The 25934-nt window shown below is 35.0% G+C and overlaps 3 protein-coding genes across 6 annotated transcripts in view; 2 read left to right on the top strand and 1 right to left on the bottom strand.

The window, feature by feature from the left end:
- Positions 1-4243, bottom strand: part of LOC142348737 (uncharacterized) — a 46391-nt gene extending 42148 nt beyond the window's left edge. Inside the window, exon 1 of the mRNA XM_075400209.1 lies at positions 2701-4243. Within this exon, the coding sequence (XP_075256324.1) occupies positions 2701-2809 (109 nt within the window). The 5' untranslated portion in view covers positions 2810-4243. The remainder of the gene's footprint in view (positions 1-2700) is intronic.
- Positions 1-25934, top strand: part of LOC142348751 (target of EGR1 protein 1-like) — a 588447-nt gene that overhangs the window by 283968 nt on the left and 278545 nt on the right. The gene's annotated exons all lie outside the window — the stretch shown is intronic.
- Positions 1-25934, top strand: part of LOC142348750 (UDP-glucose 6-dehydrogenase-like) — a 338711-nt gene that overhangs the window by 283963 nt on the left and 28814 nt on the right. Inside the window, exons 1-4 of one of the 4 annotated variants that reach the window (XM_075400238.1) lie at positions 11098-11118; positions 11834-11920; positions 12262-12405; positions 16812-16949. In XM_075400238.1, coding sequence (XP_075256353.1) covers positions 11843-11920; positions 12262-12405; positions 16812-16949 — 360 coding nt within the window. In that variant the 5' untranslated portion in view covers positions 11098-11118; positions 11834-11842. Of the gene's footprint in view, positions 1-11097; positions 11119-11832; positions 11921-12261; positions 12406-16811; positions 16950-25934 lie in introns of those variants that run through there. The other 3 variants (XM_075400235.1, XM_075400237.1, XM_075400239.1) reach the window with 3 other exon arrangements.

Below are 25934 nucleotides of genomic sequence, written 5' to 3'. Positions count from 1 at the left end.
TTCGTCAGTAGCTAGCTACGGTTTAATGCGGCTAGCTTTAGCTTAATTGAATCGGTGTGAGATGAGCGCAGTGGGGGGGGGATTGGGGACTGATGGGGGAGAGGGAAGAAGTTTGGGGGGGGGGGTGGTAGTCGCCTTTCATACCATGAGCGTACGTCTCCAAAACAGTTTCTGTGAATCGCATACTTGAAGACTAGTGAGCTGAAAGGCTCTAAGAGAACTTGATGCCCTCTATATTTGTTCTTTTAAATCTGAACACAAGGTGTTATTTCCGAATCTTGAAAAAATGAAGCGGATACGGAGAATTTTGTTTCGATTTTTTTTAAATAATTGACTTGTTTTTATCGTCGCTTCAATGCGAGTTTTCGTTAGTTTATTTCCCCTGGCCACCAATTTTTTTGTGTAAATGGTTGGGTTCTAAAGAGTTTGATCATAAATTACCTACCCACGGTACACTACATATCTTCCCTCTTTTCTTTAGCGAGCGACTTGCAAATCAACCCATTGACAGTCCTTTGAGATTAATTCTTCCGATTTTAGTCTGTTATGTTGCACTTATTATTGAACCCGCTTTTTTATCGAGAAAGACTGTAATCAGATTATACGGATTTTACGTTTGATAGTTTTGTTAAATTACGTGGCGGATGGCTATTGGAACATTATGCGCGAACGCGCTTCACTGATCTTGGTCGTTTTCATAGGAGAATCAGATGCTTTAAAAAATGTTTCAGCTCTTTTTAGTCAGAAAAGAAAGCAGTAGTCAATAGGTTTCAATGCTTTATCAAAGTGTTCTTTTCCTGTTCAATTCTATCGGTGCAAGCCACGTGGAGGGGCTTTTTATTGTTTTCATTGTGTTGCTACGGCTCAATGAGGAACTGGATTCTGTTGGTATCCAGAGGAGCTGGAAACCGAAACGAGCTCAACTATTTTCAGTCGAGCATTATTCCTGATTCTTCTCTGGATTCTTTCCTGAAAATTATCACCACAATGGAGATTAAGAAAACAGATTTTTAAAATTCAAGATATACACCCATTTTTTCACATAAAATCACTTTTACATAAAAGAAATTTCAATGCCAATTTGGCTGAGAACTTGTTTTTGTTGTTTCCGATAGATTTACAGGTTCGAATTTGATGATAGTTTTTAAACCCTAATTTAACAACCTTATTTTCAATGTGTAGAGTTCATTTTGGTGTTTGACAACTGGATGCTTGTTTTCGATTATTTCCATAATTTTTGGGAGTAAATACTGAACGAAAACGAAATTGAACTTGGAATGGTTCAAATTTTTTTATTACTTTAATCATTTTGTGCGAGCTGTCAAAGAACCTAGGGATGCTATTAAAATTCTCAAGACCGGTCCGGTCCAAATTACATTTTTGTTGCTTTTTGGTGCTACCAGAATGTTAAGATGTAGATACGAGAAAGTTAAAAGAAGAATCGAAATGATACATTTTTAAACTAAATGGTTTTGTTCTGAGATGAGGTGATTTTCAAAGAATAACAAATTTTGAAATGTTACTTTGATGACTGCATTGAACTGATGTCGAGATATTGAGGGGAAATAGCACTGATGAACTACTGCTTGCTCGTCAATTATTTGGTAGCGATGGTGAGATGTTTATGTTGAAACAGACTTGAGAAAAACGATTGTGGAAATTGATTTTTAGTCCTAATCTTTACAAGTCTGCAAAAATCTACCTGCAAATCCGTAGTAGTTTTTGATTTCATCGTCACAAACAAATGGGACGAATTGAACAGAATTTAAAATAACATTGTTTGGTATAATTTTTGTATTCAAATTGTATGTTTTAAGATTTTAATATTTCGATTAAATATAATTAAACTAACTTTAAAGCTGAACTGATGATTGACAATTTTTCTGAAAAGGAGTGATAGTACAATTTTTAGAAAATTGTTTCAAACTGGAAGTCTTAGCAAATAATGTGGCAAATGACCGTCAAAATGATATTTCTTAGCACTGTTGATTAGTGCAATCCCGATTACAATTTTCTATGGTATAGTAAGATTGTGTCAGCAGTTCTGAGTCTGTGCTCTTGTTTGGACTTCAGATTTTTGAACGAAAATTGTCGCAAGATCAGTCAATATTCCAACGGAAAGAGTCGGGTCAATTGGTTAATGAACTTTTTTCGCCTTTGATAGATTTTTAAACAATTTTGACATATCTAAGCAAAATACATCTAAGTCCTAACGAAAATCCTGTAAGAACGAAAATAAGACAAATGTTCAGAAAACGTTAAACCACAAAAACTCGCTGAAAAAACTCCAATTTAAATACTCTAAGCTCAACAGGATTTCAATGATACCACTGATATCGCTGATATCGTTCCAGGTCAAGATTGTCGATCGACCAATTTAGACCCAACAAAATAAACGAAAAGTACTCTGTGTGTACATTACCGCACCCAATATGGGTCGGAAAAACTGTTTTTAAACAACCTTTTCGATATGTTTGCGAAATGGACCAAAAAATTACCCAGAAATCCTCTTCCCTCGAAAAGTTTTGTTTATGGTATATTTAAAATTACTTATGCTCCTATGGAAACATCAAAGTTGATGCAACAAAAAGCCAAAAATTTAAGGCCGCCTTAAATCTAAAAAAAAACTTTTTTGGTCTCGACGTGCTTTTTAATGATACAAATCATAACCGTGTTTGAATTGTTTGAACGGCTACATACCTTTGTCCGGTTGTTTATCAGGGGTTACTGCAATAGGCTGTGTCCGCAAAACTTCGAGATTGTTTTTGCTGGAAATGGGACGTTTTGGCTTTGTTTGGCTCTCCACCATTGTTAAATATCGTCGCTGTTATCAAATGCTGGGCAACAATTCTTGGATGACAATGTTATCCAATGGAGCTTTCAGCAATTTATGATATATGTGGGCGATATGCTTGTAGATCTGCAATGAGCCACTTACGTTTTACTTATAGAGCTAGACGAAGTCCTTGTAAAATTTCGTAACAAGTTTTTTTTTCATAACAATTTAATTAAATTTATTGATAAATTTTGAACCAAAAATGGTAATTTTTTGAAGTCATGTCTAGCATTTGGGACTAAAGTTGCTCAGTTCAAAATTGCCAAATGTTTGAAAAACCGAGCATTAGTTGAAAATTGGTAGACCGTTCAATCGCAGCTACATAAATTAGAATCGTTCGCAAGGAATCGCAAGAAATTTGCATTGTCTTTCTAATATAGGCGATAACGAAAAGCTCCTGTTAGTTAAATACTTCATGTTGACGTTTCAGGCTATCAAATTACAACTGTTACACCATTATAAACCATAGTTTGGCTCTATTGTTGACAAACTTTGGTTATTCTTATTTACATTTCCCCTCATAATGGTAACAGATTTGATCCGATGATGTGCTGTTTGTAGTGATAGTTACAAGATGAACCCTCTCAAACTAATTCAATTCCTTATAGTTGCCATTTCAAAGGGTCTCAAATTCTGTTTAAAAGTTTTGAAATGGTAATTGGTATGATAATAAAATGTCAGAAATAAACTTTCTGACGTCAGTTGTTAACGGTAATGTTGTAAAGTCTTATTTGAGCTCCTTTTTAGTAATAAACGCTTTTCGTTGAATTAATCGTTGTCATGAGAAATCAAAGATGAGAAATAATGGATAAATTTTAGAGAAAGTTTTGACAGCTAAGTTGATGTAACCGAATAATGCTTTGAATCTCTGTTTTAATCCGACGTAGTTGACATTGTTGCCCGTATTTTTGCGGCAAATTGAAAGATCTGTGATTGAATTAAGACTAAGCTGGTGTTAATCTTAGATCAATCTACGAAAATCATCCGAAATATGTGTCTGCAAATAACTGAAAATGTAAGAGTGTTTTGCTGCGTTCTCTTGTTCACGCCGTTCGTAACTCGATGTTGATATTTCTTCTTACGAGTGACCGAATAAGATTGTGCGTGAAAGATCGTTTGATGCTTGTGATCGATCTTGGAATTATTTTTGATATGGTAATAAAGTCAAGGAAGAGATATGATAACTAATATATTAATAACTTATAATTTATAACTTCAATGAAGTTGGTTTCCGTTACAAGTAATATCAAACTTGCGAGCGCTTAATGGCAATTTTGTAATTCGTTATACAGTTGCTGAGTTTGAACTTTCAGGTAATAATAAATTTTGTTCGCAAATGTTCTAATAAATCAGTTTGTTCTGCGTACATTTTTGTTATCGTTCAATCATGCTATGTATTAAAGTAAAATTACATTTGGCCGTATGTAGCTTAATGTTCTAGATTATTCAAACTCAGCTAATGCAAAAGTATTATGTGCACACCCACTGCATGCGCATTTTATTCTGAACAGTAAAAGTTCAAGCTATGAAAAAACCTAATGTGATCAAAACAGAATTATTCTTTTCGAACTAATGCTCAAGGGTTTTCTCTGGCTGATTTTTTCTACGTTTCGGGCACTTCGGGAATACTTTGAAAAGATTTATCTCAAGTATATTTCACGAAGATATTTTACCTTCAGTCTGGCTTGGCTGCTTCTCAAAGACCTATAAATTTTTTTCTAGGTGTAAAAAAGACAGTATTTTTTGATTCGCTGCTGGGTTTTCGTTATGTTAATGGGTTCTGGAAGTGCCCAAATTTTCACGAGGTGAATTTGGCTTAGTTTTGATTTGCCTCCTGAAGCTGTTTTTCTTGATTGTGTGTGATTTGTGAGTTAAAGTTACAGACATTCATGACTAAACTTATTATTAGTTAGTCATTTTTGATGCATTGCTCCTGATTTTTGCTTTACAGTATTGCTGAGGCAAAAATAATAGATTTCTATTCTGAGTTAATTTGTCGCTAAAATAATTTGTTTGTCAATTTGAATTTTTTTGACCATTTTGTGAATTTATTTTGAGTATTCGGCAAGTGTCTGCTATATATTTTTCTATACTATAGCGGATTTGATAAGTTTGGCGGCCCTCATTACATAGCCAATGTTTGAAAAATCGAGTATTCACGCCTCGTGTTTTAAGATTAGAGTTCTGAGCGTGTGTGTGCAGAAACCAGTGTCACTAGGCTAATTTACTTAAAATTTCCTTAAAAATTGATTATATATGCCGCCACTTTTCACAAAGCGCTATTGTGAAAACCTCGAACAATTCATGCCATAAGTCACTAGTTTGCAAACTATGTAAATCGGTTCTACTTTTTTTCACCCCTATTCATTTAACCCCCTATCATTTAACCCCGATTTATTCACCCCTCTATCGTTTAACCCCTCTATCATTTCAAGCCTCTATCATTTCATACCGCCAATTGGCAGTCGACATTAAAGGCATGTTTTGTCAGATTTAAGTGGATAAATTAATCCCACGTTCGGTTGTGATAGTTTCATATCAAGTCCCACGGGCCACTGAGGCATGGCCATGGCCCGCGAGGCATGGCCAAATGATTATATTGCTAATTTAACAAGCCTTATTTTATAGAAAGATTAAAATCGGGGTGAAAGGATAGAGGGGTTAAAAGATAGAGGGGTTAAATGATACAGGGGTGAAAAAATCGGGGTTAAATGATAGGGGGTTAAATGAATAGGGGTGAAAAAGCGGGACACCATGTAAATCATATCCACGTCAGCCCTTCCCATTGTTACAGTTTCTAATTACCGAAATAAAGATTAATTGGTGATTAAGTATAGAAATTTCTCTCTCTATACTATTAGTGGATTAAGAAGACAATAAGCAGCTTTACAATTACACATAACATTGATTCTTTGAATTTGGTTTCAATTAATTGCAAATGAAATTCGGCAATTAAGTTTCAGGCTAATTACGTGGTCAAAAGGCAGGATATTTATCCGTAATTACTCGCGTCAAAATGTCAGCCCTTTCCACGATATAAGTAACTTCTTTCCAAGTTTTTTGTAACTAAATTCCATCGCTGAAAATTTATATGAATTGTGAAATGTGGGGACAGTCATTCCATTCCACAAAACGCCAATTTCATTGAATTTTGCCTTTGCGAACATTGGCTACGCAATAAGAAACTAATTATATTGAAGTTTTTTTAGTTTTTGACAACTATAACTGTCATTTATAGGCTCTGTTAGTGACGGTGCTTAGTTAGATGACCGCTTCAAAATGTTGTTAAGATTCACAAATCACGCCCCTCGTGAAACAACTTTCCGATTATTTTTTGTCGACGGTTCTCAAAGACGGACGCCTACGTGGCAGAGCTACGAGCGGGAAACCGCTGCCAGGTTCATCCACACTGTAGACAAACTTTGAGAAGCGGTTATTTACATCTGCAACAACAACATTTTGTGCCGACTTTGTACTGAACCTAGAGTGTGTCATGTTTAGCCTTTTGTTCACTTGTAGGTTTTCATATGATCAACGACATCTCACTTCTAAAAAAGACTTGTCTATTTCATTTAGAGAAATAAATATTAACTAAGGACATTGTGCTGTGCATCTTTTTTAAATCCTCTTATGCTTTAGACAAACTCTTCAGTCCTTTTTATTCATTCTTATCAGCAGTTTTTTTGTTCGTTAGGTCGCCGATACTATCGCAGTTATTTTTGCAGTGGTCTGTCAACTATGTTTTGGTTGGTTGACGTTCATTAATTTCAACTTCAGAGCATTATTGTGCAGTTTGATTTTGGTAGTTTTGAGCGACACTGCAATTTTTTTAACAAAAAAAGGTTGTTCGCTAATTTTGTTTTTTGTCTGAAAACCAATGTTTTGTCTCTTGGAGACGCTCCATTTAAAAAAGTAATGTTTTATCTTATTTCTGATTGTCCGCCCAAGCACATGATTATAGAGCATTCTCGTATCATTATATACAAAGGTAATTTAGGGTCAATAACTGTTTTATCGATTCCCTTCATTGTAATAGACATTGAGTAGACAACCTTACTGAACACGGTCAATCAATTTTTTTTGCTGGCGTTTTTTTTGTAGAAAATTAAATTTGGTGCAAAAATGTTCTTTTAGTATAGCGGCCTTACGTCTTGTTGCTTTGATTATATTATTAGAGACTAATACACTCTGAAATGAAAGCTGAATAACTCTGTCAAATTGTTTTACTAAATCTAAAGTTAAAAATATAAAAATAAATTGTAGCTTACTGCTTATTTTGGAGCACAGATTTTTTCGCACATAAAATTACAGGCGCGCCATTTTGAATTAAGCTATATATATTTTTAAAAAATAAAACATGGCTGTAGATTTGTTGCGGTTTTTGTGTACAGTGGTAAAATTGAAACGCATCGTTTGGTATTTGTCGCTTTTATGTATTTGGCTTGGTATGAAAGCTACGTAATGGTTTTAACAGTGCGATTGCTAGTATGAAGAATTCATAGTTGTACAATTGTACTACTGTAAGTTGTTTATTGTCGTTGTTTGTGAGTGAATCACTTCAACATACGTCATTGTTACCTTGAAGAAGGCTGAATATCTTTCTAGCACAGTTACTTATTTTAATCTTTTATCAGATTTAATTAAAATTTTCAGGTTCGCTTACAATATTTTTTCCTTCATTTCAGCTTTACATTGCTCGTGTTACGTAAATAATTGAACTATGTTTGCTCTGCAATTTTAAATGCTGTCTCGTAGTTTTTCAAACTGGCTTTTGACTTGTTCTCGGGTTTATTCTTTAAAAGTTTTTAATGTTGCTTATCGTAGAAAAATAAAAACGACATTTTAAAACTCCTAGAACCTAGTTTTAGCACTTCTGTCCTCTGTTTTTCGGGTTACATTTGGGATTAAGTCCCTTAGATAAACACTATTCCATCTTTGTACCTTAGTAGCACGTATTTCTAGTATAAATTTATAATACGTGGCATCAGATAGATATACATCGTGAGTGGCAAAATATCTATCGTTCGATCAAATAAGTTTCTTTAACGATGATAAGGAACAAGGAGGCTCGGTAAGAACAAAATCAAAATAGCATCAAATAAAACCTAAACTAATAAACTCACTTAAACTTCCCAGATATGGGAACTGTCTGAGAAAAATTAACTGGTAGACAAAAAATAAAATGGACGAAGTTAAAAAATACCTTTTTACTTTTTTGAAAACAACTAACTCCAAACTCATTAAAACCAAAAGCTATCAAATAAAGGCATTAGATAGGTTCACCGACACCTCTAAAACTCCAAAAGCAACCATTGAGACCTGTCATTCAACATAATGAAGTTTGATATTATAAAAGAACATCAAATACAGGCATCGAATATTTCATTAATGTGAAATTTGTCTTATTAATGTGATAATGTGACTAGACAGCAAAAAAGAGCCTTAAATTAGCGAAAATGTTCAAAAGTCAAACAAGAGTTATAAAAACTCTTAAATTCAAAGCCAAAAACATCATTTAAAAGATAAAACTGCAAGGATGACTGTATTTTAATTCATTTCAAAACTATGTAATCTCTCTCTCTTTGCTGAAACTACGCTGCAAGGTGACAGAAATATGACAAAAATTGCCAAAGCTCCAAAAATTGTTAATTTTTTTGAAAACAAAGGAAGTCATAACAACCATAAGCCTTCAACTAAAAAATAAACAATTTGATGAACTTGTAGCTGCCTAAGAAGTCCTTTGGACCTGTCCTTAGTGATATTAAGTCAAAAGACAAAATAGCAACGAGTACAGTCTTAAATTAAAATTTTACAATTAATTTTACGCTAGTACAGTGCTGAAGGCAAAAAATTGTAAAAGCTTTTCGCTGAATTTATAAACGTGCAATGGCTCTCAGTTTCACGTAAATTTGATCTTTTACTAATTGACTTTTGAAATCATTCTGGTCTTTAATTGACATTAAAAATAATAAAGACAAAAGATTTTCAAAAGAGAATAGTTCCCCGTTACAATCCGAATATGTTTCAGATTTCAACAATCCACCAGTAAAACAAAACTAGCCCTACTTTTGGTGCTTGTCCATTAATAGGTAATTGTTCAAAATGTTCGAAAAATATCTAACCTGACAAAAACTAACTATTATATCAAAAAGAATTGATCATTCTTGGATAATTGTCGAGCTATGTCAGCAAAGTTATTGTATATCACCCTGAAACCATTAAATAGATTCAACATCTGCTCCTTAGATAACAAGTTAGACCTTTAACGAGTTAGACCTTTAAACAAGTTAGACCTTTAACGAGTTAGACCTTTAACGAGTTACACATTTAAACAAGTTAGACCTTAGACCTTTAAACAATTCAATTGAGGCTAACGTTCAAAATACTTTAAGCCTGAGTAATTCTCCGAAAAAAAAACGAAATACAAAAATATCTTTTTCATTTGAAATTCTACGCTTGAAATGCTTTTAACGATACCACTCACATTTCTGTAGGATGAATATATCGATTGGCGAAGATTGACTGAACAGAAAACACCCAGTTGAGTATACATTTCCTCCCTCCCACTAAAGTCGAATCGGAACAACAAATCGAGAGCTTAAAAATGACTGAATTAAAACAACCCGACTGTTAAAAACCTGAGTAACCAAGATTTTCCGGGACTGTTAAAAATCTTATGAGCTCAATTGTATAAAGTTAGAGATCAATTCCTGGAAAAAATGCGACGGAAGTTTCTCACTTTTGAGTATTTTTTTCTTGTTATAATACATTTGGTAGTTTTTAAAATGGTTATTATTATTATTGTGTATGCGCATTCCCAATAGCAGCAGTTTCTACGCTTTCTTTCGTACTCTTTTTTGTCTTATTTATTTTTCAAAGGAACAAATATTTATTAAAATGTTAAATGTGACTGATACATTTGTAAAAACCAGTAAAGTAAGAGATGTGAACTTAAATTAAAAAACATTTTAAAAAATTAACTTTTTTTAAATATTTTTATCAAATTTAAAAAAATACATTCAAGTTTTTTTTCGATAAGAGAGGATGATTTGCTTGTAACCAGTATCGAAAATTTAGTGTTTCTGTATCTGTAGATACATTGTAGCAGACTTGTAGTCAGCTTTGGCGAAAATTTTGAATTCAATATGTTTTCGTAAAAGTTAATTTAGAAGTTTAAATTCAGCTTTTCTTATTCGCCAGTTTTCCGAATCTATCTGTTTTATGTCTTTTGCAATCCAGGTTTAATATTTTAAAAGTTAGCGGTGGTTTTCGTGTATTATAACTTCTCGATTTTTAGGAGAAAGAGGCAATTGTCCGTTTTATTAATGCAAGATTTTCAATTTCTTCGGTAGCGTTTCAAAAGTAGTAGAAAACTAAGCTGTTATTACTCATTAACTCTTGTACAGATCAACTCCTCTATGACCGTAAAGAAGAATTGAACATCAAGAGCCCTATGCAAACAGTACAAGTTGACAACTCCGATCAAAACTTTTGTGAAGTCTTTGATGTGCAAATTTTAAATATTTTTGTACTTTACTTGGATTAATCCTCTTAGAGGATGGTGAATTTACTAGGTGTATATTAGACTACTGTCCTTTGACGCATCAATGGATTGAAACCAGTGTGAAGGGCCGAGTAAAACCATTAACGAAGAGGATCGAAAAGCCTTATCCTGATGTATTTAATTTACGAGGGCACCTTGTATTGGTCATTATCTATCTATTTTTGGATAGTTGAGTGGTTGGATAGTTCAGATATTGGACAGTGCTGCTGGACAATTTTGGTAGCACTGTTTTATTAACTGACACAAATCAGCTACTTTGTAAATTAAAGTAAAATTAGAGCTACAATCTTTCACTGATAAACATTGTATAGAGGTGATCTAAGCAAATCGTGACACAAGTTGATTTCTGAGCTGTTTCTACACACATCAAATATTCTTGCTTGATTTTTGCTAGTAGACCAAGATCAGCTGTGAACTGGCATTAAAAGACACTTATTATCTCCAGCTGTCAAGTTTATAATTCGACTTTAGAGACAACCTCGTTCCTGATTGCCTGTTCAGAGAGTATTGTTTGATCTTTGGGTATGCTCTAAGGTATATTAATACATGTTACTATTTTATGTTCGACCTTTTAGTAGTTCATGAGCGGTACAACTAATTTAACTGTTACTTTTGGCAGTTGAACCGGAAAATCATCTTTTTTGATCTATTTTTGTTTTATCTTAAATTAAATAATTTGTGCTCTTGTGTTCACAAAGTATTGTTACATCATGAAAAGGTATGCTAATACACGTCTACTTAGAAAGTAACATTAAGCTACCCAAATCCTCGTTAATTTCATTTTGTGCCAGGAAATGTACGTATATTGACGTAACAATCCTTTCTTAATGGCAACTAATATCTGCCACTGGAATTAGGGTTTTTTTTCTATTTGATCTTTAAACTCTGCAGGAAGGTGTACAGAAAGTTTTACTGTTCTTTTTATTTGTCAAACTGGGAAATTATTATCTGGGATATCATTATCTAATTTTACCTGCACTTAAACACTATTTTTTACTTTTAGTTGGAATATTTTTGTGCATCCATTTATGCCAAAATTATCATGGAACATTTTCAAATATCCAATTGTGTGGTGCATACCTAGGTGTACATGAAAAAAGATTTTTCTAACAAAAAATGTTGATCTAGTTTTTAATTGTCAAAATTGATTGCAGTTTGCAGGTAAAATTAAAACGAAGCATCAGTAACATGAATTTCTCTAAGTATGTATAAAATGATTTTTCTGTTGATACAAAATTTTAAGGTTTTATAATTTGCACGTTGATTTTCGGAATTTATTTAAACAGTGGTGTGGTTCCCTGAAGGTGGTCGTCATTCATAAGCGCTTCAGTGCGAAAGAAATTGATTAATATTTAAAATGTTAGACATTGTTGGCTTTTGAGTGTTGTTGTCATTATGCAAAAGGCATAAGTGCAATTGGGAACTGATTTCAGATATCGGATATGAGTGCAGAACCATCGACTACCTCAGCCTCTCCTGGAATAGCCAATGGACCCCAGGGTGACTCCAAAAGATTCAAGGTACGTGCAAGCCAGGTCTTGATTTTAAGTCCCAGAAGCATTACCTAAGCTCAACTTGATTTTCAAAATTTTGAATGGCTTGATATTAAATTCTCTAACGATATTTTGTATACATTTAATGAAGGTTTAAAGCTCATCTTGAGATCCTCTCAAGAACTCTAGATCTGCCCATCGGAAAAGTCTGCAAAATTAATGTGTGATTGAGAAGTTTTTAAGTATAAATTTTATAACATTGGCATTTTATGTAGAAGCTTCGGGCATGCCGAGTTTAAGCATTTGCGTTTAGCTTCAAATTTGTGTGAGCAATTTGTGTAATATTGATGATGGGTGTTACTATTTAGGTGTGTTGCATCGGGGCAGGGTACGTGGGTGGTCCCACCTGCAGTGTCATTGCACTCAAGTGTCCGGAGATAGACGTCACCGTGGTCGACATCAATGAAGAGAGAATCGCCGGCTGGAACTCGGACGTTCTACCCATCTATGAGGTATTGAATGACACCCAATGCATATTTGGCATCTTTCTGCAGGCTAACCTGGTTATGCTATAACTGAATATCCGTAATTGATCAATCTAACGGATTCCATTAATTGAAGTAGTATAATATGCTTAATGTACAAATTTAAGCGTCTTTTTAAAGCCTTTTAATGATCAAGCAACGACATTTGACCTGGTCGAACGGACGGCGTTCTAGTCAAAGAGAAAAAATAAAGCTTAGAGTCGAATACTTATCTTATGTTTGTTGGGCTATACGACCTGAGTGGTTCAATTTTTCACGCCATCTATTGGACTCAACAATCAGGCAATAAATACTTCCTAGCTAGAATACACATCACCTCACAAAAGCTGAGAAAAGGAATCTGCAATATTTAAAAAGGGGTCTAAACTTAACGCTTTTCATAGCCTATGCAGTAACCTATTCGAGATACGCTCGAATAAACTGATTGAAAGTAAGCATGAACTCATCTTGGAGTCCTTTACGCTGTGGTAGGACAATAGAGCCAAAGCAACAACTGGGACTGTAGATGGAAAATGAAGTTTATTGAAGTTGAAATGGCCAGTCAGATTTAGAAAAGTAATGCTGTTGCGTATCCCATAAGCCAGTGAGGCATAGCCTTGGCCCGTGAAGCATGGCCAGATGTGTTACTCCCATGTAAACTCGTAAATATCTCTTCATTTCAGTCGATGAAAATAAAGATTAAGTTTTGATATAATGTCCTAATTTAAATGTTTTCGATCTAATGTCCGGTTATCATTTGCCGCATAGCTGATTGCATACACTACAGAAATACTAAGAAGCAACTTTCAACCAAGCAAAAATTCGAACAAAAATAGCGGCTACTTTTAGTGAGATGGTGGTTCGCCTGAATACGTAAGTCAATCAATCCTTTGTTGATTGAGTGCTATTGGTACCAGTTGGTACCAGATATACGCCAATGATGAATGAAAAGTTCATTAACTCCCGATTTATTGAAGACTTTTTCCGTTTTTGTAACCCTCATTTGTGATCCTTGTGACAAACTGTGGTGTTTAGAATGATTCCTGCAAACTGTTCACTACGTACAATTCAGCTATAGGAAGTGTTTTTGTGTAATTCTTTTCAGAGTGAAATGTTTGCGAACATGACTTTTTTTAGATTGATTAGCAATGAAAATTGTGTTCTCGTTATTGACTGATGCTTCGTGAACATTTTTTAATTACTGAGATAAGAATTGGAAGTCAAGTTGAGAATTGGTTAAATTTGACAATGAAATGAAATTTATTTCAAATTGCTCATAGGGTAAGAGCGATTTGACAATATATAATTCAATTACAAAAAACTTTTTTAATGAGCTTGTTTTTTGTCATTTACTTTCTCTGTTGTTCTCCATCCAATGGCAAGAAACATTAATGATTTCATTTAAGATGCAATTGAATTGGGCACTGAAAGCGACTTTTTACAGAAAAAACAATAATCCATAAAATAAGAATTTATTAAAATTAGTATTTTTATAGCCAATTTTAAAATAGTAGCGACAGCATAACGAGGCTATCATTGGTCTTATATATTCGTTACGACTCGAAGAGTTATGGTGATCTTCCGTTTTTTAATTGGATAAAATCACTGAAACAGGATGTAGAAGTCAATGCTTCCCGTGAAAACAAGCGTTTAATTTAATCTACTCGACAAACGTCAAAGAAAGAGAGCAAATATAGTGGTTGTGGCTCGTACATCATTCTCAGACAGAACGAGACAATTAGATGTGAAAAATTTTTTGTTAAGAGACCTTTATTCGATCACGCCCGACTTTTTGAAAGCAGTTTTTAGTTTTAACTCGCGCATACGCTAACAAGTAATTGTACAGTTGCAATCATTAATGAACTTTTATTAGACATTGAGAGCAATTTTTGTGATATTATTTATCATTTTTTAGTTTTGAAGGTTTCAAGGAATTTTAGCATTTTTAGGTCTAATTTAGAGTTCTCACTTTTTTGGGCTGTGTTGTGGCTTTGTTTATCTGATGTCTGCTCTTTCTGGTGGTTTTGTCTATCTGATGATATGGAATCAGGTTCATGGCTTAGTTTTTTCAGCGAAATTTGATTATTTGAGGTTAATGTTTGGCCTGTTTTGTCTATTTTTAGAAAATATTCATATTTTGTTTCAGTTTTTAATTGCTCTCAAACAAAGTCCTGTGATCGTTTTTATGCAATTTTTTTGTTTGACCTATTTTTTGTCTGACATATTTGACTTTTGGTCCTCAAAAACGTGATAAACAGGTAGCGCTCGGAGATCAATAATTTCTCTTAGATCCCTACGCCTAACCATTTCTTAAAATAACCGTTTTGAGGCAATAATTTGATGATGTGAAGTGTAGTTCTTAATCTTGCAAATTTGACCCCCGCAGTCACCGCGCTCACCCCGTTATGTTCCTGCTTTACAGAAACGTTTTTTCACAGTTCTTTGTTCATCTTTCTTTGGGTTTTGTTACTAGAGATAGGAACTTGTTCCTTTGATAGGGTAGGTTTTAATGAAAAATGAAGCAATTGTTTTCATTTAATTTTTCCGTTTCTCTGCATTTTCTCTGCATTTTTGGCCGTAAATTGTTCAGTGTATCTCGGCTCGTGTTGGAAAATCATTAGTTGAGCACACTTTATTTAAAAGCCTTTTTTAAAGCCATTATTGGGATCCCACAACTTTTGTATTAGATTTTGAAGAGTTTTGTATCGAGATTTTTAATCGCTTTTCTATCTCGGTTATCTGAATTTATTTTTTTGCCATGGCATCACAAGGCTGGCGTAGAATAATTGTATTCGAGTAGCCTTTTTGAAGTTTTTTTCTGTTTTTTATTGTTTTCTGATTTCCTTTTTCCAACTCGAATAGTTCTGCAAAAATAAGTTCTTCGCACGATTATTTTGCAGCTCGCTGATTCAATATTTGTTTTGTGTCGATTCCAAAATCTCAGTCTATGTTTTTTATCGTAAAAATTTTTATTGTTTTTTTCCGCTGTTCAAAGCTCGCTTTTTTCAGTGACTGAGGTTTCAGCTGAATTTTTCGTTTTCTTCGTGACGTCATTTTTTGCTCTGATTCGATCATGATGGTTCATTCGTCTGTTTTTGCTCCTATTTGACGTTCTCATTTTCTTTTTTTCTTTCAATTAATTCGAGGATAGAAAGTTAACTAAGGACTTACGTTCAAATTTAAGCTTACTTTAGGGCTATTAATAGATGGAAACTATTATGGCTAGGCACCCCCGGACAGATCATTTTGGACTGATTAACCATTTGTTTTTACTGATTTAACGTACCCAAAAGTTGAAGGATCTACACTGTTTCGGCCCCGCAGTGTTTTAATTAGGCCGAATTACAAATTTTCTATTGTTATATAGCACGTGATGCTGGGGGAGTAAAATGTATATGCACAATAAGATGGGGGCAGAATAGATCCAACTTAGAAAAAGTTTCGAAGACTGGTAAAATTCTGAATTTTTCTAGAAAGAGAATGTTCTATGTTCTGTTTTAGAGTGTAAAATTTCTTCGAAGATAAACTTTCTTTGGCTTCAGTTTTTTGTTTAATTGGAAACTTGAATTATAATGATTTTTGTCCACTGCATAGTAATTTGTAAGTTCACATATTGAATATCCTGAAGTGTTAAATTGGACAAAAATGTTTTGAAAAAAAAAGCGTTTTTGTTGTCCTGAGTGTTTATGTGGCCATTTTTGTCAGTACACGACCTGTGAATGGTCTGATAGATCAAAATAATTTTGGCGGTTTTTAGTTTTGAGCGAAAAGAATGATCAACATATGCGATGGGGTCGTGGAAGCTTCGAGGAAAAATTTTTCCTCTAAGCATACCTTAGTATACCAATGTTACCTTTTGACGCCCTTAAGTTGTAACAGGCTGTGGAATTTTGCTCAGAGGTGCTTTAGGATAGAATCAAGTCAAAGATTTTTAGTTTTTTTTTGCTTCCAATCCTTTATCATTTTCTGAGCACATTTTTAAGGAATAAGCAAAATGGATCAATGATTTTTTTGTTTTAATTGCAACTGTTATGCCAATTAGCCGAGCCTTTTATAAAGTCATTCCTAATTCTTTTCTAAATTTAAAAATTCTCCAATTGTATAAAAAATTGGAACTAATTTGAGATTTTTATCCCGTGAACTGTGCTTCTTTAAATCAGCCAGAATTCACATTCTTTGTATTGTTAAAGCTGTACGGAATGAAGGTTCCTCTTTATCTTAGCTTTGTGAGCACCTTCTACTTGATGATTTTGTCTAGAAAATCTATTAAAATATTGAACTGATATAAGTCCCAGGCTGGGTTGTTGGGATTGCAACTATGCGCGGTAGACCACTGCTTTTCACTGCTGATATCAGTCTTGTTGTTACCATTTTTTGATCATTTTTGATTTCAGCCTCAACTAGATGAGGTGGTAAAGCAGTGTCGAGGAGTGAACCTCTTCTTCTCAACTGACATCGACACTCACATCCAACAGGCTGACCTTGTCTTCATGTCTGTCAACACTCCAACCAAGAGCTTCGGAATGGGCTCGGTAGGTCGCTTGCATTATCTACTATTGAGAATCTTCGGGTCAATTCTCTTTTTCACATCTGTTTCCTTTCCCCGTGAACAAAATTTTTGTTTTCATCACTATGTGTGTACAAACTAGAGCGCGTTTTCCATTGTTAATGATTCTTATAGCCTTTAATTAGTAAAACTAGCCGTAACAGTGAATTATAATCAATTACTTGATATTGTAAACTAAGCACTAAAACAGATCCGATACCTGATTTGCTATTGATGATGGTGAAAACTTTGGTAGACGAGTTTTTCTAATCCCAAAACTGGTATCCTCGTAGCATTAGAAAGCCGGACAGAATAATAGAGTTTTCTTGTTCGATTTGAAGGTTCCTTAACATTTCTAGTCTCAAATACTCGGGCAATTCGTTCCATTTTGCTATTATAGTCAGTAAGAGTACTCTATTTTGCCTAAAATGATACAGTATTACTATTGGATTATCGTTTGACAGTTTCATGACGTTTTAGCAATGACTAATGGTTCATACCATCTTAAAATTTTAGCTTTTAGTTGTGATTTTCACTTCAACACCAAATGTAAAGTTTTAGTTGGGTCCCGCACCGCTCGAGTATGTCCATTTATAGTTGTGAATGTTTCACCGTTATACAAGTATTTATTGCGATGGCTAGTTCCAACTCTGATAAGGCTATTATAACCATCATCAGCGTAAAATCACATTAGTTTATGACCACAGTATAGTGAAAACAATTTTTTCACGTGGGGGAGGGGCACTTACCTATCAACAAGTACCCATGTAAAAACTTATGGAGTAATTGAGTTATGTCTAATATATTGAACTGTGACGCGCGTCTGTTTTACTAGCGGACAAAGGTAAATAGTCATCTATCATCTTTAAATATTAGCTGTTATGTATTAACTTTTATATTGCATGTTGTCAGTTTCGATATTGGATGTTAGATGTAATGTTCTGTCGTTTAAAATTTAAGCATGGCATGTGAAACGAGAAACAACCATTCAGTGTAATTACGCAAGTCTAAATACAACTGAATGATTGGCTTGATTTCAACGAGATTGTTTTTAATAGCCTCAAAGCGAACGCTGGGTCTGTTACTGGCCATTCTTTTTTTACAGTTTGCTGATTCGAAAAAGTTTGGGTTTCTTGAGGTTTTTTTTAACGGAAGATGTATTTGTTCAGACGGTGTTTTCACCTAAAAGCGAGTAAACTTGCCGTGTTAACTAAATTTTCAGGGCGAGAGAGGTTTTTTTGAACATACGGTGGGTTCAGTGACTGATTGTTCGACTTTAAAAAGTGTTTCTGTCAGAAAGGCACATATAGACAACAGTTTTTATCGGTATTTTTTGGTCCAATTGGCCTAGTTCAGTTCTTGTGCTTGTATTTAGGTTTTTTTTTGGTAGAAATAATTTTATTCGATGCCATATTGAAATGTAACCCTCGGAGACTGATACCACTGTTTTTGGGAGCCTAATAATGCGAATCAAGTTCAAAATGGGCATTTGTTTCTCGATTTGTTCGTTGATTCTTGGCTTTTTTCCTTATTGTCTTAATATTTAGATCTTTAAGGGGATATTTTTGGATCTTGGGATCTTTTAAGTAATCGGTGCATGTGGCATCTTCTCTTCGATAATTCATGCATTGAAAGCCTTTTTTAAAACCTGAGATTTTTTAAATTTAATATTTTACACATGTTGCTCCGATTCGGGCAATTTTTGTCCAATTTTTCTTTCCGTTTTTTTTAGATTTAATCTCATAACAGTCTTTTTATGCACCATCAAGCATTTAAATTCCGTTTTTTGAAAGTATCGATAAAAATTTTCTGACATTTTCGCAAAATATTTATATTTTTGGAATCTTTGATTTCTTTTTCTTTTTTAATCTATAAAGGAGAGTGGATTTTTAGGTTTTCTAAGTCTCGAATGCTAAATAATGAATTGCGTTTGTTTTTCTACTTCATTTTTTCGATTTAATTTTTAACTATGAAAAATTAAGCTGTGGTTTTTTGTTTTGTTGTATCTTTTGAATGTGTCAATATTCTCCACGTTTAATATGCATACATTTAGTCTTCTCCCCTAACATTTATAGGTTTGTTCGCCCTGCTTTGATGAGTTGTTGAAAAATTTAGCTTCTTTAAACCTTTTTTAGAAAATTTTTCATTTCCTAGGTTTGCATTTGATTTCATTTAACATAATGATCACTGCGAATTTGCTGGAATTCCTTGAGAAAATTTGTGACTGATTAATACAAAACTTTTTGAGACTGGGTTGTTGTTTTTCATTGATCTTTTGCCTTTGAATACTATTCGATTCTAATTTCTTTTGCACTAATATGACTTCTTTTTGTCTATCACATCTCAAAAAGGACAGAAGGATGTCTATTTTTTGTCGTAATTGCAGTGACTCCAAGACGATAAAAGTAGGTGTTTTATAGTCCTAGGTTTCAATATTACTAAAAAATTTATTGAACAATTCAGTTTAATTGCTAAGGGTAGGTGTCTGCCTTGTGCTTTCACAATGTGTCTTGAGTCGCAGAGTTGATTTTGGAGTTCTAGTTTTTCAAGACTTGTATCATGAGTTTTCTTCACAAATTTTAGCGCTCTGTTTTTTGAGCCCATCAGAATTAGGCCATCATAAGTATTTTCGTCATTTATCAACGTTACCAAATGCTTTTAAATATGAAATCTTGTGGCATCGAAATGTCAGTAGGTTTTTTTGTAAAATGTGATTATATGTATTGTTACTGAATGAGTTGGTAAGTGTTTTTGTTTTGATTTGCTTCAATGATGCCAATACAAATTAAAGCTTGCTCGTGGTGACAGCGGTATATTTTTCACCAATTTTTTAAATCAAACCTGTTGAGGTTAATTGTAAATGCTTGAAGACAAAAGGTAAAGGTTTCTGCTACAATCGAGTTTTTTGTGGAGCTCTGACGCTTCGGGTTGCTTCCGGATTTCATCTGGCTACGTTTTTTAAAGTTTTGTTTACTCATTTTCAAGATTCTTGAAGTCAGTTTGAACTAACGTCAAAACAGAAAGAGGAGCGAAAAAGCAAGGGGTTTCGCGGTTGAAATTTTTTGCGCTATTTTTGAAGTGGAGTGAGAAAAGGATGTTTGAGCAACAATTCGCTTTTTGCCATTATTTTTGTCCAGATGCGGCATTTTGACATTGATATTTGCTGTTTTTTCGATTTTTCCGGTTTTTCTAAATAGATTTCCCAATCCATTTAAAGTACGTTCTAGGTCTAGTTCTTTTCGTTTAGTCAATGAAAATTTTTTGATTTGCGTCAGGACTTGTCATGCTACGTGTTTTTTCCGCCGTCCAGATTTTTTTTGCAACCATATGACGTAACAATCACTTCGAATCTGCTTTTTTTCCATGCGTAATTTCATCTGAACTACATGAGTGACGTCATTTTTCACGCATAGTGAAGTGAGTTTTTGTCTCTTACCTCACTCTAAAAAATGACTTTCTCACTCTGAACATAAGTTTACTTTAATTCAAATAGATAAGGTCAAGTGAGTGTGTGTCACTCTAATTAAACGTTATTTGAGAGCAGTTTTCAGCAATGACAGAATCCTAATCGAAATATAACATCGCATTTAATAAAAAGAAGTTTTTTTGTCTGTTTCTTTTACTAACGTTTTGAGACTGCAGATCTACAAAGCTATTGCGGATAATTTCTGGCATTCTGCCAGCTATGTTCATTTTATTCAACTTCTGCTCAACAGTAAAATTAAATCTTGCATAGTTTTTCAATTGACACCAGTTTTGTTTTTTCAAAAAAAAAAGATTTTCATCAATATGTGAAATATGTGATAATGAGGTCGCAACAATAAACAACATTGCGCTTGTTTATACGCATAGATTATACTAAATAGGCCATAATTTTGTTTTAATGACTGTGTCTCTTATTTACTTCTACTTTTTACTTTTTAGAGTTCAATTAGCATAAGCATTGTAATTTTGTTGTAATCGTTCCCAACTCATTGCGCAATTATGCAATATCACAATATTCTTACGAAATTTCATAATGAATCTAGCAATATGTACAGTGATAAAAACTATGAAAAATATTAGTTTCAAAAGGAAACATATGAGTGAGGTTTTTCTCTAAATTGTTTTCTTTCGCTTTGAAATCAACTCTCTCGTGTGTTGCAGGTAGAAGTTTGTTAATTGCTGTCAAACAAAATTTGTAGAAATTATATTAGTACCAACTGGTCTTTTTATGCTAATTTTCGGACGACCAACTTTTCGTCTGATCGTTTTTTGTCTGGCCATTTGACTTTGCGTCCTCGAAAATGGGATAAACAGGTAAAGCTCGAAGGGCAATAAGTTTCTGAGCAGTTCTCTTAGCGTCTTGCTGGTCTCCAAGAATAACCTTCTAGGAAACCATCGAGGGAGATAATTTTATGCTGTGAAGGTGGGTTGGTTCTTTAAATTTTTAAACGCTACCCCCAATGGGTTTTATTTTAGCGACTAACTTAACTTCTGAATGATCGCAATTGAAGCCACTCAGTATCAACCCCCCCAACACTCCCGCATCCACTCTCTGCCACCTGTGATTTGTACCCCCCTCTCGTCCAGTACTCCAACCCTACCCCACCTCCATAGCTTGACCCGCCACTCACCCCTCCCCCCACCCCCTAATGATGGCATTCCTAAGCCCCAGATGGCTTAATCCGAAGCCGACCAATCACCAGTCGTTTGAGAGCAATTTGCCCGACGTTAGTTGGCTATGTTTTTAAACTGAGATCACAAATTTTAACCAATAAAATGTCTTCGAACGAATTGTGACGCAATTAGTGTGTGTCTTTTTTATATGCAAAATGTTTGTTCAACTTTTTGACTATTTAGCTGGAACATTTTTGAGGCTTTTAAGGTGAATTTCCGTCTTCAAAAACCGGATAAATTGGTGAAACGCGAGAGCATTAAGTGTCACACGTTTTTCTTCGCCCTCTGAGATTAACCTCCTCTGTGCTTAATCTATTTATAATCATAGCCAACCCTTCTTTGATCTATCGTTAAAAAGCAATTCGGTCGACAATAGCTGGTTATATTTTCTGATCCCTTTGCTAAATTGATTATAGCTTAGAGTCTATGCAAATACATAATCTATTTTTAACAGTGCCAAGATTTATTGGGAATAACCGATAATCAAAGCAATGTATTTTCAAAATCATGAATTATTAATTGCTCTCAAACGAAATTTATAGCAACTGTATTAGTCCTGTAATCTTTTTTGCGATTTTTCGGTTGATTGATTTTTGTCTGGCTCATTTAACGTTTCGTTCTCAAAAACGGGAAAACAGGTAACGCTCGGAGGGCATTAAGTTCTGATAGAGCCTTACGCCCAACCAGTGTCTAGGAATGCGATTCTCCAAAAACAATTGTTTTGAGGAGACAATGGTGCAAAGGGCGGTTCTTAATCTTGCAAATTTGATCCCAGTTACCCCCAGCAACTTTGTAGTTGCTTTCAAGCTTAGTTTTTAGCATTTATATCAGTCATGCGGTCCTCGTTCGGACTCGAAGATGAGTTTTGGTTTTCTAAAGATTTTTTTAGCTGAAGCAACTTGTTGATGTCTTGAACTTCGACTTCCTTTTTGGAACATTGGACTTAATCTCCTTAATTTCTATTGTATAGCAATAATGAACTGCTGGCAAAATTCCTTCCTCCCTATCGAAACTACAAACCCCTACACTTGCCTACTTACCTATCTACTTACCCCGTCCCCACGCACCTACCTAATCTCACGCACCTACGTACCCCCCTCCAAAAAACCTACCAATACCACTGCCACCTACCTGGCTACCACTTGCCCCTTACTGCACCAATCCCGCAGCCACCCAGACCCCTAATTTTTTGAAACACTTTCTATATTATTAGGAAATTAAATTTTCATTTGCTGATATTTCACTTTCCTTGATATTTTTGATTTAGATAAGTTAAATTAACATTTTATTTTGTAGGACTCTCTGAGTATTTTCCAGTTTTGTACCGGTTTTTAAAGCTGTCAGGTGTGACTTATTTGTTTCCGAATACTGAACTTTGTTGCAGTTTTCTAAGTTCTGTAGCTTTTTTATGCGAGCGTTCATACTACCCCGTTTTGCCCCCCCTGCCCCCGCCAACTCGCACCTGCTTGCCTCGCCGAGTGTAATTAGAAACCCTAAGCTTAAGCTAGCGTCTCCGCAAGCCAGCACCGCGGCAGTCATTTGAGTGCAATTCGTCTGACGTTAGTCGCTTATGCTGTGATTACAGTTTGCAACAAAGTTTTTCGCTGCCTGAAAATTTATAGACGCGCAGTATTTTTCGGCAAATCGTAGGTGTTGCTGTTACGTATTGTCATTTCGGTGACCGGTGCTTGAACGTCGGAACGCTAGATCAAAATATATTCGCAAATATTCTTTCTGAAAATAAAATTTAAGGTCACTGGCTGTTGTGCAGCTTTGAATGAGCCTCGCATTTTCGATAATGACATCTCTGAGCTACCTTAATGCTTCTTTTTCTTCCATTAATTTGCACATAGCATGCGTGGTAAATAATTTGAGTTAACTAAAACTAATGTATACTGTTTTCGCTACCGCAGTGCTTACTGGACTCACTCTTTGTTACCCTAAGTTTGAACGGAGCAATTTTTTTTTCTGTTTTGGCACCCAGAATAGTTTACAAAACAACTTCAAATCGCCCGCTTCCTCCAGTTTTCTCTAGATTAATTCATATTTTCAATATTATTTGTTTTCTTATTAACTGTGATGGTGTTTAGTGAGATTTAGTTGTTTGACATTTAACACTATGCCATAATACCCAGTGTGACAACTCTACATAACACATTAAGTCCAATTAGGTTCAATTAGGGAAAACAAGAGAGCTGAACGAAGAAATCAACAGTCTTTGCTCTAGCCAATAATTAATATAATCTTTCCTCCTTTTAATACTAGAATGTATTTTTAGTTGACAACTGAATGCTTTTTCCGAAGACAAAACTGAAAAACAAAGACAATATATTCCTTAGCTCCATATCTCTTTATGCAATCTAAGTTATTCGCAAAATTCTCATCAGTTCCAACTCTTCAAATCTTGAACAAATCAAATAGTCATTTGGGACACATTTTGAATATGCAAACTAAAATTCGGATTTCATTGCCATCAAAAGTATAATCCTAGTGAGCAACGTGATGTTGTAGTTTGTGTCAAGTCTCACCACTCATTGAACGAGACGAGGACGTAATGAAGTTCCTAATTGTCTTCTTCATTTCAAAAATTTGACACAAATGGGACTCCAAGCTCCCTTCTGATTGGATGAGTTTCCGTCAAGTGATTTAAGGATCTCAGGGTGCTCTAGCTAGTATCATCTTTGTCATTCGTCGGATGGCGAAATTGACGGGGCCAATTTGCTCAGCGCAGGTGACAAAGCTTCTCATTTCAGCAATAACTGCCATTCTCTTCAGAGTATTCTTGACAGTTTATGATACTCGTTTATATTTCCTAATGTTTTTCATGTATGCTATACCTCCACTCCTCTGCGGTTTCAGCCACATGACTAGTCAAGCAGCGTTTGAAAGTTGGGTTGCAGCAATGGATTCGTAATCACATCGAAGGCAGCCGGCCTACATACTCTCCAAGATGGAACATGATTTGCTGTCTGGTATAAAAATCTTCTAGTAAAAAGTCTGAACATGCTGTAAAGAGCTGATATAAGTCTATCAAGAGATCTTTGAATTGCTTCTATTTTGCATCTCCACGTGCGTGACATGAAACAGCGTGGTGACCGTGAATATCCTGCATAACTTTTAACATGTTTACGATATTGACCCTTCGTCTATTTTATGATGGACAGGTTCACATTATCTCTATTTTGCACGTAATTGAAATAGATTCGGATTGCATTGAAGACCAACAGAGGGTTTGGATGGTGCTGATAACCATATTCCCGAATGACATATAGACAAAGGTTGAAGTCACGCTTTTTCTCTCAGTTTTGATTCTCAGCTGTTGCTCTGTAATTATTTTCTCGAATTCTTTCTGCGAGAAGACGTCAATTGTAATGAGTATGCTAATATAATTTTCCTGGAAAATCATCTTCGGTTCGTGACTGGGTATACATGACACGAGCTCGTCGAGCGACAGAGCCGACAGAAGCTGGTTGACTGGTCCTTGGAAGACCCAACAATTACTCCCGAGAAATATATAAACACGGTGGCCTGAAGAACTGAATGCTGACTAAATTGAGCGTTCAAATTGTTTTTGATTTTTTTTTGCTGCTTATCATAAAATATTTTTAGGTATTTTGAAATGTTTCCGTTGGAGTGCTGCAGAAGTAGAACAAAACCAAGAACGAGCCTCGCATGATGCCCTCAAAAGATGCAAGGAGGACTCACAGGGCGAGTCCACATTCGTCGACTTCAAGGAACACTCAGATTTAGGAGCTCGACTGCCTAGAACTTGAACATTTTTAGCTCTCAAGCGAGCCAAAAAAAAACCACGATCCAAAAGATTTAAAAAAAGTCATGATGGGCTCTTCGAGGTCCTCGCTCCGCTCCTCTGTAAGCAAAACCGGCAGTCTCACATCAGTGGTTGAAGAACCCAGAAAAGTTGAGGTCACCTTACGAAATTCCTATTTTGGCCAAATTCGACACAAAAGACGAAAGAAGTAGTGATCTGTCTGAATAACGAAAACGCAGAGAAGTAATACCCACAGGCCAAACCACCGAAGACAAAATAAAAATGCACGCAAGGGATGCTCTCCGAAATCAATAAACCGGTTTAGGTGTATCTGGACAATGAGGTGGACCGTTGCTGTTCAACTCTAAGGGTGACCAGAGTTTGCATTGGCCGGATCAGAGAAAAAGCCCAAACTCTGGTGCCTAGTCGCATATTTTCAAATTTCACTAACTTTATCTTGAGAACCTGCTATAAGCCCGTCATTCAAACACCATGCGCGCTGATTCGTATTTCGCAGCGACTGCTGGACTTTTCTACTACCGG

This window comes from Convolutriloba macropyga, chromosome 10, assembly GCF_964194025.1.
Source record: "Convolutriloba macropyga chromosome 10, txConMacr16.3, whole genome shotgun sequence".
NCBI classification, from domain to species: Eukaryota; Metazoa; Xenacoelomorpha; order Acoela; family Convolutidae; genus Convolutriloba; species Convolutriloba macropyga.
Note: the sequence above shows the minus strand (reverse complement) of the source record. Positions and strands in the feature narration are given on the sequence as shown.